General features: G+C 44.1%; 1 protein-coding gene across 2 annotated transcripts in view; it reads left to right on the top strand.

The window, feature by feature from the left end:
* Positions 1–17,459, top strand: part of ARHGEF12 (Rho guanine nucleotide exchange factor 12) — a 47,901-nt gene that overhangs the window by 18,941 nt on the left and 11,501 nt on the right. For both annotated transcript variants that reach the window (XM_019547062.1, XM_019547061.1), the window contains 20 exons: positions 43–153; positions 500–598; positions 1,910–1,952; positions 2,388–2,493; positions 3,378–3,515; positions 4,216–4,248; positions 4,818–4,932; positions 5,860–5,965; positions 6,338–6,550; positions 7,017–7,149; positions 7,463–7,498; positions 8,094–8,248; positions 8,877–9,023; positions 9,889–9,974; positions 11,197–11,322; positions 12,082–12,196; positions 14,390–14,490; positions 14,745–14,822; positions 16,722–16,797; positions 17,203–17,370. In XM_019547062.1, the coding sequence (XP_019402607.1) occupies positions 43–153; positions 500–598; positions 1,910–1,952; positions 2,388–2,493; positions 3,378–3,515; positions 4,216–4,248; positions 4,818–4,932; positions 5,860–5,965; positions 6,338–6,550; positions 7,017–7,149; positions 7,463–7,498; positions 8,094–8,248; positions 8,877–9,023; positions 9,889–9,974; positions 11,197–11,322; positions 12,082–12,196; positions 14,390–14,490; positions 14,745–14,822; positions 16,722–16,797; positions 17,203–17,370 (2,185 nt within the window). The remainder of the gene's footprint in view (positions 1–42; positions 154–499; positions 599–1,909; positions 1,953–2,387; positions 2,494–3,377; positions 3,516–4,215; positions 4,249–4,817; positions 4,933–5,859; positions 5,966–6,337; positions 6,551–7,016; positions 7,150–7,462; positions 7,499–8,093; positions 8,249–8,876; positions 9,024–9,888; positions 9,975–11,196; positions 11,323–12,081; positions 12,197–14,389; positions 14,491–14,744; positions 14,823–16,721; positions 16,798–17,202; positions 17,371–17,459) is intronic.

Here is a 17,459-nt window from a genome sequence, read left to right as displayed (position 1 = left end):
CCTTTGTCCACAACTTGACACGAGCTGTTTGTATCTTTCCAGATTAATGGGCAGTGCAGCTGTTTCCAAAACATGGAGCTGTTGAAGTCTCGCCCGGCTCACCTAGCTGTGTTCCTGCATCACGTGGTGTCCCAGTTTGACCCTGCAGCCTTGGTAAGACCAAGTGGCCCAAATTTGTAGCACTGAGTTTTTGGGTCATGGTCATTTCTTACACAACTTAACACAGACAGTGACACTGATAATGTTGGTTTGGTGATGAGAATTGCAGCTCTGTGCGTGTGAGAGTTCAGTGCACTTGCATGCCAGGAAATTTGAACAAATGAAGTTAAATGTTGGATGAAGTGGATGCTAAAAGTCTTGCTTGTCTCTTCATCGTGGCCATATTGTGAGCTTCCTCTCAGAAACAGGAGCTTTGAGTGGCATACCCCTTATAAACACCAGGAAAGAAATTCAGAGGTTGCACTTGAAGAGTTCTCACTGTCTTTATTTTTCTTCCCAGCTCTGCTATCTTTATGCGGACTTGTACAAACAGACCAACTCCAAAGAGACTCGTCGTGTCTTTCTTGAGTTTAACCAGTTGTTCCTGGACCGAGCTGCGGTAGGTTCCGAATAAGATGTGCCTTTTCTTTCCCCTGTGCAGCAGATTTTACCTTCCTTGCCTTCATATGCTGGACTGATTTAAATAAGGGGCTTAGACAGGCAGACACTCAAGCCAAAATTTCACATCCAGGCAGAGTGGACTTGACCCTTCAGGTTCCTTGGGTAGGTTTATTCTTTCTGTTTTAAATACAGAGGCCCTGCCTGTGCTGTACTAAAAGCCCCCTGACCCTTTTTATATTGGTAGGCATCTGGTGTGTTGTCTCTGGTCAGATTCCCCTGGGACTTGACTTTGCATGTTTTGTGCAGTTGTTCGTACTCTGGTTGCTTATTGCTGAACACTAGAGGTGTCTGCTTTTCAGTGAAGCTGGGGCACTATGGAAAGGTAAAATGGAGTTGCTGTTTGTGGCTGGGGTTTAGAGCTGATACACTCTTTTTCAGGAGGACCTCATTAGTGCAGGTTGATTAGTGCTTCACCTAATGCTCAGGGCCCTTGCTTGCAATGGGTGGCTTTCTAGGGCTGTTTCATAGATCTTAGGGTCAGAAGGGACCTCAACAGATCATCGAGTCCAACCCCCCTGACCATTTCTGGTTGGTCAGGCTGAGAATTACTTTGACTGATATAGAATGGGATTTTGATTCAAAATGATTGCATTGGCTGAGCTGATTCTGCTGCTGAGCCAGTGCTGCCCAGAAATCAGAAAAATCAGAGCAAGCTTATAAGCAATTCAAAGCAAGTTTGTTTCCCCTGCTGGCCTTTTTTTTTTTAACCATCCCTCCCCTGAGTCTGTGTAAGGGCACAGGAACATCTTGTGTTCTGCTCTTGTTCGTTGTTTAAAATCTTAGCTCTGAACCTAAGCTGCACCTGATCTGAGAGCCATCGGCTGTCCCAAATCCGCATGAGAAGGGCGGTTGAGTTCGAGATGAGGTGGAGGGTAGCACAGCGAGCTTGGAATGTCCAGGACACTCAGGCAATCGCATCTGAGTTCAGTCCTGTTGCTTACAACTAGTGCAGCTCTTGCTAATGATCTGGGAATTGGGCCTGTCTGTAATGGTGTGAGGAGCTTGCAGTGGGGTCCTCCAAGACCCACTCCCCCGCTGCAGCAGGGGCCAGCATGGTACCGAGTGAAACACTTCCAAAATACCACCAAGTGACAGTAATGCTACTACATGTGACAAAGGGAAGAAATGGCTTTCAGGATTCCTGCAAGTGATTTCATCAGCCTGCACTTTAAAGGTCTCGGGTATGTGCGTGGTGCTGGGAAAGTCCGTTGTGTATGGCCTTACGTTCTAACGCCTGCTTTGGTTACAGAACCTGAAAGTCCCAGTTCCAGACGAAGTTTCTTTAGATCTAGGTAAGATCATTTTACAGTGGGTGTCCACTGGCACAGATCCTGGTGTTGGAGACAATTGTAGCAAATCTCTCAAAAGGGCTTCATGGTGGGGGGGTATGTGTACATGCCCGTGTACGTGTCTGTGAGGTGTATAAATCCATTACGTGTCAGATTTGGGAGACAAGAAGCTGGTTGTATGGGTGTGGGGGGGGAACATACTGTGTTCTTGTATGTGCACCAGCTGGCAGAGGTTTGGGTCCCTCAGTTCTGTATTTATGTAGTGTAGCATTGGACATAGCTGAAGCTGCTGATGCTTAATGAACTTTGGTTTGTTAGACAGCAGGAGATTATAGGTTACGCTGAGTGGAGTGAATATATCTGCAAATTTCTTTTACTTTAATGGCCAGTGACTCTCCGTTCCAAAGTGAAATGCTTCTTTCACTCTCTGACCTGCAGAAAAGAGAAGGCCAGAACTCATTCCAGAAGAGCTGCACCGCCATTACATCCTAACTATGCAAGATAGAGTCCTTCCAGAGATCCAGAGGAATTTGGAAGACTTCAGGTATCTACACTCTTTCCCATAGCTATTACTCAGCATTCAGCTTTGTGTGTCAACTCTGAGTTAACACCTTGTTTAATATGGAGGGAAGTCCAAACTTTTAGAACATGGTAGTTCATCTTTTTTGGCTTGGACAGAAACAAAGGACTGCAAAGAGCTTCCTGGATCAGCAAGTCCAATTCCTTGCTAATGCAGGTGACCATATCACCCGCAATTCTTGTCATAAACTTTATTAAGCTCCATCTTGAAAGTAGTTTGAAATGGAGGGGCCAAAAGACCTATTGGGAGGCTGTTCCAGGACTTTGCCATTCTTCTGGTTATATATCTTCCAAAAGCCATTCACAGCCTGTTTTATATGCACGTGTTCTTTTGTGGGAAATCTTCCATATTGGAAAGTTATCCTGGGTATATTTTGGAATTTGGGAATGTGCTTATTCATCCTGCTCTCTGTGATCAGCTCTGATGATCCATGATTCCTTGGATAGACCACTCTGGTCTTTTAAAATGCTTTTTGTAGTATATGGGTTCGGGTCGGACTTTCAGTTACACCCCCACCCCACCCCCCCCCGCAGCCAAAATTTTCCCATCTCCTTTGTGTATGCAGGATGATGCACTTGTAAAACCATGGCTATCTCATGTAAGTGCGGCAATAGGTGTGTTTGTATTGCTATATCTGTATGGCTTGTGAACTTTGTCACCCTGTGAAGTGGGATGAGTCTCTGGTTTTATTACTAGGACTTCTAAGGCCATGAAGTGTTTTGGTAGCCGGTCGGCACATAGAACCCCAGGGACATGTCTTGAGCCTGCTGAATGCCGGGAGATTAGCTGCTGCTTCTGCTTACCTCCAGGTGCTTTCTTTCATGAGGTTATTTCCTGTCCTATTTCAGACAGAAACGTAGCATGGGCCTGACCTTGGCAGAGGGCGAACTGACTAAGCTGGACGCAGAACGAGTCCGTGACCGGAGCGTGCTGGAGAAGGAGAGAGCATGTGCAGAGCAGATAATTGCCAAAATTGAAGAAGTTCTGTAAGTAGCAGGGATTGTTGTGGAGGAGGAGGTGGGGTGGTACAGACACTCACTTGAGTCTTGATAGGAGTAGAGGAAAGGAGTCAGAACTAGGAACAGCTCATTGTTATCGCCTTTTCCCCTCCTCCTTACTTGGCATCTGGCAAGCAGGTGGATTGCCATCAATATGATGATGACCAGGAGAAAACCATCAGAGAGAAATATCCCCAGGTATTTTGCATTTATGGATTGGATTATACCTGGAGTACTTGCTTGCCTCATAGCAAACCCAGAGCTTCTGGCGGTAATATTTGTAGTGTCAGATAGCTTGGGAATCCCTTTTGTTGACTTGTAGACGCTTGCAGTCTTGGAAGGGAGTTTTTAGGAAAGTGCTGGATTTTTGGCTGGACTAAAGGACATAGACAGGCAAGGTTCTTTGAGTAGATGTGATCTCTTTTACTAGACCAACTGAGTAGTTGGAAAAAAATTCTTTGCATGCTTTTGGGCGCAGTCACCCTTCTTCAGGCATAGGGAGTCTGTGCTGTTCTGAGACTCCAAGGAATGAGAGAAGCGTTTTTAGGAAAGTTGTACTCATTCTCCCCACTGATTTTTTTCACCAGCTGTTTGGTGGGATTCAGAGGGGTATTGTACAGGTGGGTGGTGCTGGGGTGGATTGGTGTCACCTGTTCCTTTTCGGATTTGCATCTTCCTTGTTTTTCAGGGTGTCATCTCAACCTTTGGAAGAGGACAAGAGGTAAGGAAACAGTTCTGTGCTGTTAGTGTGTGATGAAGCATCCCTTCTCCCCCGTGATAAAGGGTCAAAGTGCCCATGCTTGCAGTGGAGCCTGAGACTTCTTGTGAACGGGACAAGACGGCCCTCTGCTGGTTGTAGCACAAACCTCCTTTCTCAAGCACGTGCTCTGAGAGCTCAGTCCCAGCGGAGCACTGCTCCATCTGGACAGATTTTACTGCAGCTGACACTCAGCCACGTTGCAGTTTTAAATACATAGTTAAGTTATTGCTGCCTCCAGAATTTCTGAGTCATTTTCTAAATTGCCCAAGTTTTCTCCGCTGACTGGCGCACGCTTTGGATCAAGGAGTCTGTTTTGCACTTGCAAGAAGGAGGATTTTGTGAGTGACTAAGGTCTTTCCCATCATCCGGAAAAGAACTGAGAGAGGAAATTGATGCCCTAATGCCTAAGGAGCTTTTTTGAGTAGAAAAGCAGTTGTAAACTTTCCTACTCTGTCTTCTTAGGAGGCTTTGACAGTTTAAGTTTTTACCCAGATTTACTTTGCCTGCTTTTCCTTGCTTGTGTTCTGCAGCTCCACCATGCAGTACGTGATTCTCACCTACATGAAATACTTGGGGGTGAGGGTCAAAGAGCCCCGGAGTCTGGAGCAGAAGCGCGGACGTATTGGTTTCCTGCCAAAGATTAAGGTAAATGGTGCTATGGCCAGAGAGTTTTGTCCACCATTTTCAAGTGTGGGTGCCAACAGTGAGGCTCCTGAATCCATACTTGCATGCCTAAATTGAAGTGACCACTACTTCCACTGTCGCTGTGTGTCTACAGTCGCCAATGATTTGAAGCGGTACTGTGGTGACTCGGTGTCATCCAAGATCAAGTGTCTGTCCATATTCAGACACTTGTATGTGAAAAAGCGCCTGTCCTATTGGACTGTTTAATTTAATCAGCGTCTCTTCATACTTCCAGCCTTGTAAAATCTCCAGGTAAGGAAATAAATCCAAGAACCTACTTTGCATCTTAGTAAGTCTGATTTTATCCAAATGAAATGTTGGCTCTCTACAGCTTATCTTCTCTTAATAGTGATTAGCACTTGATGCTTCAAAAAGAAGCCAAACCTTCCCTCTTCCTGCCATTTACAGAGCACCAGTTGTAGGGCTCAGTTCTTTCCCTGTAACTCCCTCCCGATCCGTCCAGCAGGTTCGTGGTGCCGCACAAGTCTTCTAGAGGCAGCATTTCAAGTCTGCGTTCTTTAGTGATTTATTCCTTCTCAGCTCTTGGAGAGAGGGATGGGGTGGTGTGGGCAGTAAGGCACACGGTTGACAGCCTAGAGGTTACAAGTTTGAGGGGTGTCAGATTCCAACAGATCTTCAAATTCTGCTAAATACCTCGTGGCAAGGACATGAAAAAGGAAAGAACCAAGTGGAGAGTGCAGATCCCTTTGGAAATATTAATCCTGTTGTGCGTAGTCCTGTACCGAGAGAGTTTGACACCCAGACAGAATAGGTCTTTCTTCTCTCAAACCTCAGTGAGGCTGAGAATCAGTGGATGCAGCATTTCAAGGAACTGAGTTTGGAGGAAGAGGGGACCCATTTTTTCTCTTTGTGGTGTATCTTCTGCAGCAAAGTATAAAGAAAGAGAAAGAAGGGGAGGAAAAGGTGAAGAGGAGAGGTTTCCCTAGCATCCTGGGACCGCCGAGAAGACCGAGTCGCCATGACAGTGGTGCAAGTATGTCAGATTGTGAAGCTCGTGCTTCCTCTACTAATACCTCCATGTTGGTCCGTCTGCCTGTTCAGAGCTGTGTTGCATGTGTGTTGTGAAAAGCCAGCCAGACCTTGACATTTTCCTCAGGTGCCTTCTATGTGCACAGTATTTTTGTGTATTGGCTAAAGACATCACTGTTGCCCAGGAGCATGCATAGCCATTCAGTAACTAGAAGCCCACTCAGTTTGAGAGGGGTTTGGGTTTTTTTTTTTAATTATTTTTTAAGACAAGCGAATTAAATTATTCATTGAGATCTCCTCGAGGAGCTTTTCCCCTGCCGGGTTTCTGGAGACAGGTAAAACTGTTCAGCTGTCTAACTGGCTTTTATCTCTTCAGTTGGCAGAGCCATGGAAATGCAGAAGCAGCGCCATCCAAAGTACTTATCCACAACCTCTTCTGTTAGCCCAGAGCCACCAGACTCTGGCAAAACACGCCAGAGTGGATCTTCCAGCGATGGCACAGATGCAGCATACCCAACTGCTAATCCTATGTCTCCCCTGACTTCGGGACCTTTTACCTCCCCGGAGGCAAGCAAAGATAGTGAGACAGGTAAAGAAAATGCTGGGAAAAGGGAATAACATTGGTGTGATGGATGGGATGTACAAAAGCTCAGTCCCAGTTCAAGGGATCGATGGTACCATTGAGCAGTGAGGTCCTCTGCAATTAATCACACATTGTGGCTCTTGGTGTTCACTAGTCTGTGGTGACCTGTCACTGTTCTCAGATCTGGAAACCTCACTGTGACGCAAAATTGGTTTCTGAATTGCTTTTTATTACTACAGCATTTGATCAACTTTGCAGAAGAAACAGCCCTAACTTCAGTGCTCAGGTACTCAGTCCTATAGAAACAATAGGCTGCAGGGTTTCAAATATTTCTCTGTTTAGGGCTGCTTTCTGAGATCAGGAGTTCTTGATTTTTCTCCCCCTCAAAATAAGAGGAGACCTGTATGTCAGACTTGGCTGCACAAGTGCTGGTGTTGTGCAGCCCATGGAAACTGAGCCGTTCTTGTTTCAGGCCCCAAGCAGACTGGAGAAGTTCTATCATCTAGTGACTCTGTGGACGGCACCCCCCGCACACCTAATGCCACCTTTGATTTCCCTTCCCCACCCCTGGACCACTTGCAGGAAGAGGAGGGAGAACTTGAGAGGTAATTGTCACAGGTTATTTGGGGCTGGCAAGGCAGTTTATATAGTAGATCTGTAGATCTTCATTAGCAGCAGAGCTTGTTTTGGGACCTTAATGGAGGGAAGAGAGGATGGTGCCCTCTGACCTTCTCCTTTCCTTCCACTGCATTTGCAGTAAGCATCTTGTATACCATAAAGATCCAAACAAAGTTGAAAGGGTGCAAATTAAGCTTGAAGATTTAATTCTGGAGCCTGTTTTGTGTCTGAGCAGAGCAAAATCCCATTGCTCGCATATGTTTTCATAATGGCTTTTTTTGTATGTTTTATTTTTTTTAGAACAGCTGAGTTGGGAACACCAAAACCTTTCCGCAAGTGAGTATAGTAATCAATTTGTGTGAACTGAAGAGTTTGTGTTGCTCTGGAGTAGGGCTCAGGGGTGTAAATGATTTGAGTGGGGATAGATTGCTAGGTACAGTGACCTAGGCAATTATCCTGTACTCAGATAACATGTTTATGAAATGCCACATTGGTGTCCAGATTGAATACAGCACATTCATAGTTTTAAGAACATTGATCCATGGGTGAAAAGCACTAGGTATAATTACCACTGCTTACAGTGTTGTTGGATTGGGAATCCTAGGCACTGCTTGAGTGGTATCTTTATCTCAAGATCTGCGGATGGGAAAAGGAACTTCCACTGAGTTGTTGTTTGAGCTTGGGCAAAGAAGTTCATCCTATCATTTACTATGTTGAAAAGTAGGGATCACAGTCCTGAGAGTTGGGGGAGGGAAGAGGGGGGTTCACGAGAATGAACACTAGGATTTGAGGTCTCTCTAGCTGGGTCAAGTGCCAGACTGAAGTGGGAACCCAGAAGTCTGAGGGTTTTGTCAGAGCATTTTACAACTGTTCTTTCCACTTCCCCTACCTGAGACTGGAGGTGTCTGACTAGTATTCTGTGTCCTTGTAGGATGGAGAGCTTGGGCTATGGGGATGTCCAAAGTGAGGATGAACTGTATGATTTTGATACAGACACCGATCCTCCCAACTGGCAGCAGCTTGTGAGTCGAGAGTTGCTGCTGGGGCTGAAACCCTATGAAATCAAACGCCAAGAAGTGATTAATGGTGAGTTCAAATGCTTTTCTAGTTGGCTCTGCTTCTTGGAGCCCAGGAACCCGTAAGGTTCCTCAAACTTATGATTAGCACTTTCATCACCTTGACAGCTTGATTTAGGAACAAGCTGTCTTTTCCAGCCTGCAGACTCCTAGCATGTACGGGCTACTGACATACAGTTAGTCCATGGTAGTAGGCAGTAGGCTGAAGGATGTGATGGGTTAGCGTACGTCATGCTGGGAGAGTGGAGGGAGTGAAGGAGACCTGCCTCCTGTGATGTCACACTCTGGGTCTTCCCTTTGATTCAGATCCTACCGGTCTGGGAAGCTCTGTGTGAGATGGAGTGAATTGCCAGGAGTGAACTATCTAGTTGGGATAAATTATAAGCTCCTGCACTCAGATAGCAGAGCATGGTTCCTCGTTCCTGAGCGCGCTGAATCTGGGCTGGCAGACACAGTTCTGATGGGGCAGGTGATTTCCACAGGTTCCAGTGTCTGGCACCGCAACAAATGTCTACTTCTCAAATGTAATTTGTAAAGTCAGTCAATCCTGGCAGATCCAGGCTTCCAGCATTAGGCTGTTTGAATCTGCACTGTGCAGAGGCAATAATACTGATCCTGCCTTGCTCCTTTTCCTTCAGAGCTCTTTTACACAGAGCGAGCTCATGTCCGCACGCTGAAGGTTCTGCATCAGGTCTTCTACCAGCGTGTCTCCCGTGAAGGGATCCTCACTCCCTCGGATCTGCGGAAGATCTTTTCCAACCTGGAGGACATCCTTCTGCTCCACAGTAAGCACAGCCCCGGGTAGCTTGCAATAGTAATACTGCGTGTGCAAAACTGAAATAGCCGTGGGCTGGTAGAAGTATTCAACGTACAGGTGGCCCTTAAACAGCGGATTTCTCTGCACAGTGCTTTGACTGGATAGGATTGCTCAGGGTGCATTCCCATATTAAATACCCGCACTCTTTGTTCTTGGCTTATATGTAGAATGGCTCAGAAGTGTTTATTTCTAGGGTGCTGAATGCCTGCTCATTTTTATCCTGTTCCTCAAGCTTGCCTTGTCTCTACGTACATCCACTCTGTCACAGAGACAGTTTCTGTGAATGTTGCCTTGTCTCTACGTACATCCACTCTGTCACAGAGACAGTTTCTGTGAATGACCTTAGGCACGTGCTCAAAAACTAAGCAGACAGATACTAATGAAGAGAATAATTTGTAGAAAGCTACATAAGGGAGCAGTAAGTCTTTGGTTACTGCTGAAAGGTCCAGTAATGGGTATAGTAGGGGTCTGCTAAGAGCCAAATCTTCATCCCTGCCCATAACTAGTTGGCTGGGTGACTTAGGACTGTTGTTTCTGTTCCCCATGCATTAAACACATGACGGATGAACTTGCATCACCTTTTGAAGTGGGTAAGTGATGTTGGAAAAGTTTGTGGAGGTCCGTAAAACAACAGGTAGCACATAAAAATACAAACAGTTATTGTTTATGGGTTTTTTTATTGATCTGTGTTTGTAGTTGTGTGACTTTCTTACATAAAATAATTAGAAATCTGGTCTCCCTTTGGAATAGTTTTCATTTTAAAACCAGCAGCAAAAGTGGTAAGATAGAACGTTGTGTTATATTAATTATTACCATCTTTTTTTTTTTTTTAGCTGGCTTGAATGATCAGATGAAAAGTGTCCGAAAAAGGAAGGAGACATCGGTTATTGATCAGATTGGAGAGGACTTACTGACTTGGGTAAATTGAATTTCTTTTTCTTATCCTGAAAGGTAAATATTCCTGAAAGCAGGAGTCCAGTGACATGGTAAATACAGCCACAGGGTGACCAGTGTAATTTGCATTTGCTACAACTTTTAATATCTAAAATCCATCATTTCTGTAGAGCTAACAAGGAGCTGGGGACATAGAACGGAGGGAGCCCAGCATGGACTATTAGCAAGATGAATGTTTTATTCATTCAATTAAAGATAAATGAGTCATTTCATTTAAAGGTGACCTGCATGCAGAGGTAGAATTTTTAGCCCCGCCCCCCCAAATGTTGTCTAAAGGGCAGAAAACTGATTGCATGCCTGTGGAAAGAAATGGGGTTTTCTGGGGATGGAGGGGAAAGTAGGATGACTTAAATGTTTGGATGTGGTGAGAAGAAGCATTTGTATTTCTGTGTGTTTTAACGGAGGATTCCTAACAAGACTAGAGCTCTGTCACGGAGGCCCATGCAGAAAGAACCAGGAGTTTGTTTAAACCCTTAAAAATACCGCTCCCCCAAGGGTCAATTCAGTTGTGTTTTAAATAAACCTGTTTAATTTGGACTTTAACATCTTTTTCACATATGGTCAAATTTCAGCCTCTTGGGAGGATTTAATCCTTCTAGTTCTCAAGTCCTCCAGAAGGAGGAGGAAATCAAGACCTGGTATTTCTAATAGGAAAATTCACCGAGAGAGAGAGAGCGTGCGAGCGCGTGCACATGTGCACTTACAATGGCTGGTCATTAGGACCTTGAATTTTTTCTAGCTTTGTAACCAAGAATAAAAATTGGAAATCCTTCTAAGGTGTAGGCATGCTCAGAGGATCCTAGGCTGTCTCGAAAGTGCATGCCAGGGATGGAGTAAAGGTACATGAAGAGGAGAGCCTCTTGCATCCATCAACTGTGCTTATTGCACTCAGATTTCCCTACCAGGAGGCTGAAATGAGAGAATCGCTCCATACGTGAAATTCTGGGACCTCGTAGTGGGCGAGCCAACCAAAGTGGCTTCACAGGAGCCTCCAGCCCCATGTATAAAGTCAAACTCCAGTTGATCCCTTGGGATTCAAGTTGGTGCAACTACATTTGTTCTCATCAAGGCTGATTTTTGACTCGGCAGCAGAATAGCTTTGTGTCCTTGCCCTGGCTGCTGCCTTACAGTCCCACTTGCCTGGCTTATTTGTGTCTAAATTTGACTTTGTTGGTTTCTTGGCACAGTTCAGTGGACCAGGAGAGGAGAACCTGAAACACGCAGCAGCCACCTTCTGTAGTAACCAGCCCTTTGCTTTAGAGGTGATCAAATCACGGCAGAAGAAGGACTCGCGCTTCCAGACCTTTGTGCAGGTGAGCTTTGCTCAGGAGTTGGGGCCGGTGTCAGACCTGGCTGGTGGCTAGGATAAGAGGGCTGTAGGCAAGGCTGTCATAATGAGTGGGGTTATGTCTAACACTTGCTAGATTGGGATTATTTCCTGCACCGAGTTTTCCTTTTTAATTGTTTCTGGAGGGGAGAATTTTTAACGCAGAGGATTAGAGTGCCTGGAGAGAGGGAAACGTCATCATTTTTTTTTATGCTGTGATTGTGTCCCGTGGAGGAGGAGTTTGCGTGGGGCAAATGGTGGGGCGGAGTGTGCCATGGGTAGAAGAGAGGTATGGGGATTGCCCCTGCCCTCTGGGACAAGGCCTCGTCGTGTGGCATGTTGGCAGGAGAACGTTATCTGCTTCGCCACTGGCTGAAAGCAAGCCTGGTAATACTGGGCTGATGTGATTTTGAAATATGTAGCGTAGCTTTGCTGTACCGTGGAAGACTAAGTTGATGTCTTCTGTGTATGGCACTGACTGAGATTGATAGCAGATGGCACCGGGCTTGTGTGAAGTAATGAGGGAGAGAAGGCATTGCTTTTTGTGATGAGCCTTTCCTATACGTAATTGCAAATGAAACGGGGCCATGTTGTCTGAGTGATAAATCTTGGCATTTCTTGTCTTGTATTTAATTACCGGAAAGTGAAGTAATAGACGTTTATATGATGAATAGATGGTACATGTTCAGGTAATTATAGTCTTAATAAAAATGACAAATGCAGTTATTATGCTGTTTAATTTTAGGATGCCGAGAGTAATCCGCTGTGTCGCCGGTTGCAATTGAAGGATATCATTCCCACTGAGATGCAGAGACTGACTAAATACCCCCTTCTGTTGGATAGCATTGCTAAGTATTCAGGTAGAGCATTTGGACAAGGGAGCCATTGGCTTTGTGAGTGTGTCACGGCCGTTTTGCCGAACACATTGGACCCATAAAGATGTCTGCTTGCAACTTGTTTTTTGCCGTGTGTCCATGACTAGTTTCAGCATAACGTCTTTCCCTTCTTTTGTACAGTGTGATGGATAAAAAATTGGGGTTTTTTTTTGCGGGAGGGGAATCTAATTTGGAATTTCATTTTAATTTTTTTCTTTTAAGTAATGAACATATTTTATGTAATTATAATAACCTTTTAAAAGTCTAAATCTATAATACTCCTATTAGAAACATTTAAATGGAAAAAAAGAAATCAAGAAGTATAATTTACGGTCAGAGAGAGGGTCAAAACGCTAGCGCCAATGTAAGTTCTAGCAAAGAATATGGAACCAGAGTAAAAAGAAAAAAAAACTTCTAATAAAAGAAATCCACCATCAATCACTTCTGCCCCCCTCAAATGTGAAAATTAATTTGAATAAAACTACATTAAGCTGCATAATTGGAATGCATACGTGCAGAGAGCTACCTTAGCGAGCAAGAGACTACCACCTTTAGTGTCAGGTTTTATATGATACAAATCAGTATGTTTTATTGGTACTAACCCAAAAAAATCAACTTTTCTTTAGGAAAGTAACTAAAAACTGCAGATGCAAAGCAAAAGGGAAAATGAAAGATTCAAATCAAGGTTCCCTGCCTGTTGATTTGGATGATGATTAATAATTGGTGATTTGAAACGGTACACTCCGGTACACAGCATGTCTTCTGCCACCCAGGGTTTCCTTGTGCAATATCCTTTTCCTGTGAGGAGAACATACTTATTCAGAAAACAAGATCTAAAACTGGCCTGCTTCAAAAAAAACCCCCAAATTCAATTTCCACTGGAGCCTTTTTAAGGTGCCTGTAACGGTAAAGCCAAGGTGGTGGAAATAATGTAAATGTTGCCTATGTTCTCTTTGCAGTGGGTGCTGATAGAAGGGTAATTTAATATTGCTATTCTTATCGCCCTTTCAATCTTCAGAGGGCTGTCATGTGTACATACACCTCCAGAGCAGAACTTAGCTAATCTGTACTTCTGTATAATGCACTACCTGGAAACTGCACAAAACCTCGTTGGTAATCCTACGGCATACCCTTCTAAGCAAAGGTTTTAATAGCAGACACTAACTGCAGTGACATCTAATTGCTTAAGTTAAAAACCACTATACCTACCAGATGACTGTGAGTACAATTAAGAGTGGGTTGTGATCCATTCTTCTTGCCGTACCTGTCTGCAAATGGAAAAAAATATATAATTGGCCTTCCAATAAGTGAGAATTGCTTCATGTGCATCTGTAGACACAATCATGCCTTACCTGTCTTTGGGCATTGGAGTGCTTATTGGACTCACAGTTTTATTCCTGCTGTTGTTGCAGGTTGTTGCTTCTGAGTTGTAGCTTGGGGAAAATATTTTGTTTTAACTCTAAGCAAATAAAAGAAAAGTCTGAGGTCTAGGGAATATTACCACTTGCATGTTTGCATAAAATCCCATTCTGACCCCCTTTTTATTATTATTTTTTTTTAAAATGCCTCTCTTTATAAAAGTCAGTTACTGTTGTTCTGAAATTGCACATTCCAGTATTTTTAATCACATTATACTTTCAGTTAACAATGTATCCCTCTTCCATATTAGTTTCAAAACCCTAGTAGCTTTATCTGATGGTGTATGCTGTCCTCTGAGCTAACTCCTCTGCCTCTTTACATTTTAGCCAGAGATTAAAAATGATTCTAGTTTCTTTCTCTTCCCCCTCACCCAAACCTCTCTCCTGCAGTTACCCTGAGAGCTGCAGTGGAGTTCTAGCAACTTTTCCACATGCTTCAAAGTTCTCTTTGACCTGGAATTAATTTAGTGGATAACCTTTCCAGAAAGGTTATCCAGCAACTTAACTGTCACTTTTATTAGGGCTTCAAAACTCTGCCTCTGTTAAACACATCAGTATTATAGAACTATGGCCTGGGGAGCTTCCAGACCCATATCGCTCCCAGCCATGAACCTATTTCTGTTGTTAATCTCTGAAATGCTGCATGTGCACTGACTGTTTTGTGGACACGGTCTCCTCGAATTTACAGTCGGTGTGACCCATTAGATGTGCTACCTCTTTTCATCCTTTCCCATCTTTCCTTTATTATCTTGTCTTGTAGAACTGCCTGAGGAGAAGGAGAAAGTGAAGAAAGCAGCGGATCACTGCCGTCAAATCCTTAACTATGTGAACCAAGCTGTCAAAGAGTCGGAGAACAAGCAGGTAAGAAGGAAAGGACACTAGTAACAAGAGTGGGCAAATGGAGGCATCAAAAAAAGGAGCCAGGATGCTGGAGACCTCCAAAATGGCTAGGTCTGTGGCTGAGGGAGTGAGACTTGTCTTCTGGTGGATCTTTGTGCTGCTAGTGGAGCTGGGGTCCCAAGCCCCTGTGAGCCTGTTGAATGGTCTCCTGAACATTTCGACTCTTTTGAGTTTAACCCGAACCGATGTGAATGGCTTCATCATGTCTCTTCCAGCATTTAGAAGATTATCAGCGTCGTCTCGACCTGTCTTATCTGAAGCAGGCAGAAGACCCTATGCTGGATGAGTTTCGGGTAAGTGACAGAGCAGAAGCAATGATTTAGTTATGGTGATGATTCCCCGGGTATTTTTGCAGTTGTTTGCTTTTGCAGCTTTCAATTTGTGTAACAAAAAACCAAGATTAAGTGGGATGCAGGTTGTAGTCGTATTGGTCAAGAGGCAGAAGGGATCAGAACTCATGGTAGAGATGATGTCTTTTATTAGATCAACTAGATAGTTGCAAAAAAAAATCTTTATTTGCAAGCTTTCGGGCACACTCACCCTTCTGTCAGGCATAGGAGATTGTAAAATTTCTCCTAGGTGGCAATGAAAATTCATATTTCATAGGAGAACTGAAGGTGTAAGATCTCTTGGTTGGAATAGTTCGTTTTGTGCAAATTAGGCTCAGATAAAAGTTGGAACAGTCTTTTTTACCTTGATGTTGTCTGGTGTCAAGCAGGAACATCCTGAGGTTGATTCACCTTGAGGATCCAGTGGTATGACCAGCTGAACTGCTAGAGCTGGTGGTAAACATCTGTGATTTGTGGCGCCTGTAACATCGCTCACAAATATCCTTGGAACAGAGCTTTTTGATGTATAAGCATACAAAACAATTGCAAAATACAAATTCTTACGTACATCCTTTCATAGCTGAACATAGTCTCGTGCACAGTTACTTAACTTCCACAGGGGCACTAAATAAGTTTATAATAGTCAGAGTTCTTCATTTCAAGGCTCATGGAGTTCACCATAAAGCTGTTCTGTGTAGTGTACCAGCCTGTCAGAAAAGACTTGGCAAACTCTTTATCCCATGAAATGAAAGACTCATGGTAGATATAAAATCTGCTATCTTGCTGGCACCGCTTATAAACTCTGAGGCTTGAGAGGAATGGCTTGTGGAAATTACTACATTCACTAGCTTGTCTACAGATCTGCTAAATGTCACAAGCACCGAAATGGATGAAGAATCCATTGACATTATAAAGTCCTGCAGATCATCAAAACAATTCATACATCAGTGTCATCTTCAGGCATTCATAACTTTCAACTTGGCTGTTGAAGCACTAACCAGCTATACTATAAACTGCAAACTTTTGTATAAATTGACAGAATACCAGTAGCAATACAGTGACCCCTCAGCTGGCTCAAGAATGTAATTTTAAAAGCAAATTCTTCACCTGATACTTTAAGCTCATGCAAGGCCACAGGTTGTAAACCCTTCATCCAAGGAGAATGCCATTGGAATACCACAGCTTAAAAATGAATGCAAGTCAGAAAGGCTTGAATTGTGACTTGTGTCTTGCATCTAACTTTCAGAGGAATGGATTGTAGGATTCAACCCCTCTATCGCGCACATAAGCCCTTAAAATTGCCCTTAAAACAGCTCCTTCTATTAAAAACCTGTCGCTGAGACTAAACCACTTCCCTGCCACCGTGTTTAACTGACCTGGCATTTGGCAGTGATCACAGCATCTTCTGTTGTCCTTCACATACGGACTACACGGGTGCTTTCACAGGCGTTTGGTCTTCTTTCCCACTCCTGCCACGCAAACCATAGAGCCCAGTTTGCCATGTTCAGCCTATACATTAAGCTTCCTTAATATAGGCCTGTCATCCCCTATATCTATGCCTGGAGGGTCCTGTTCTTATACAACGGAGAAGAACGGACTTTTTATGGGGTATGGTGAAGCTTCCAGGTTCAAGTGATGAGTGCAGTGATTCACAGGCTCTGGGTTCATCCTCTGTAACTCGTTTGATTCCAGATCTCTCTTTTTACCAGGCTCTGAATCAGGCACTGGTCGTTAGCCTGGAGTATCTATACCCTTTCCCCAAAATCTTGGTTCTTTCCCTTTGTGCTATGAACTCTCTAGAAATGCTGGGGGGTTTGTTTTTTATTTATTCGTTCATTTATTCATTCATTCCCCTATTGACAGAATTTGGATTTGACCAAGCGGAAGATGATTCACGAAGGACCTCTGACTTGGAAGGTGAATCGGGATAAGACTATAGGTGAGTCCTATTCTGGCAGCTGGCTTAGAGGTGGGTTTTGCAACCAGCAGTGGAAAAGAGATGAGTCATCTTTGATTCCCAATTACGGATTGTTCTGCTACCTGTGTTGATGGCTGCATATTTCTCAGAGCTGATTAAGTTATTTTCTTCAACCTGAAATGTGCTTGGAGCTTCATTAAGACCGTGCAGGGACGCAGCAGTCAGTCGTGAGCTGATCCAGTTCTGTCTGCATCCCTCTGCTGTAGTTTTGATGAGGAAGATATGCTTAGAATGGCCTTGAGTTGATTACTGCCTTTGCGTGTTTAATAGAAAAAAGGCCTTTTATCTTTGAACTGGGGTGGGTGGGTGGGTGTGATGAGGGAGTGGATCTTTAGCCTGATCTGGGCCTGTTCTCGCCCTGCACAGATCTCTACACCTTGCTCTTGGAGGATATTCTGGTGCTGTTGCAAAAGCAAGATGACAAACTGGTACTGCGGTGTCACAGTAAGATCTTGGCATCTACTGCTGACAGCAAGCACATATTCAGCCCTGTGATCAAGCTGAACACTGTGCTAGTTCGCCAGGTGGCCACAGGTCAGTCTGAACTATTAGCAGTGTTTAAGAGTGAGGTTACTACAAGCTTGAGGCCATTTAAGGAAGCAGTTTGTTTAGATGGTGGGGCA

Source organism: Crocodylus porosus, unplaced genomic scaffold (genome assembly GCF_001723895.1).
Source record: "Crocodylus porosus isolate Cpor-Errol unplaced genomic scaffold, CroPor_comp1, whole genome shotgun sequence".
NCBI lineage: Eukaryota > Metazoa > Chordata > Crocodylia > Crocodylidae > Crocodylus > Crocodylus porosus.
This window is presented reverse-complemented; position numbering and strand designations above follow the sequence as displayed.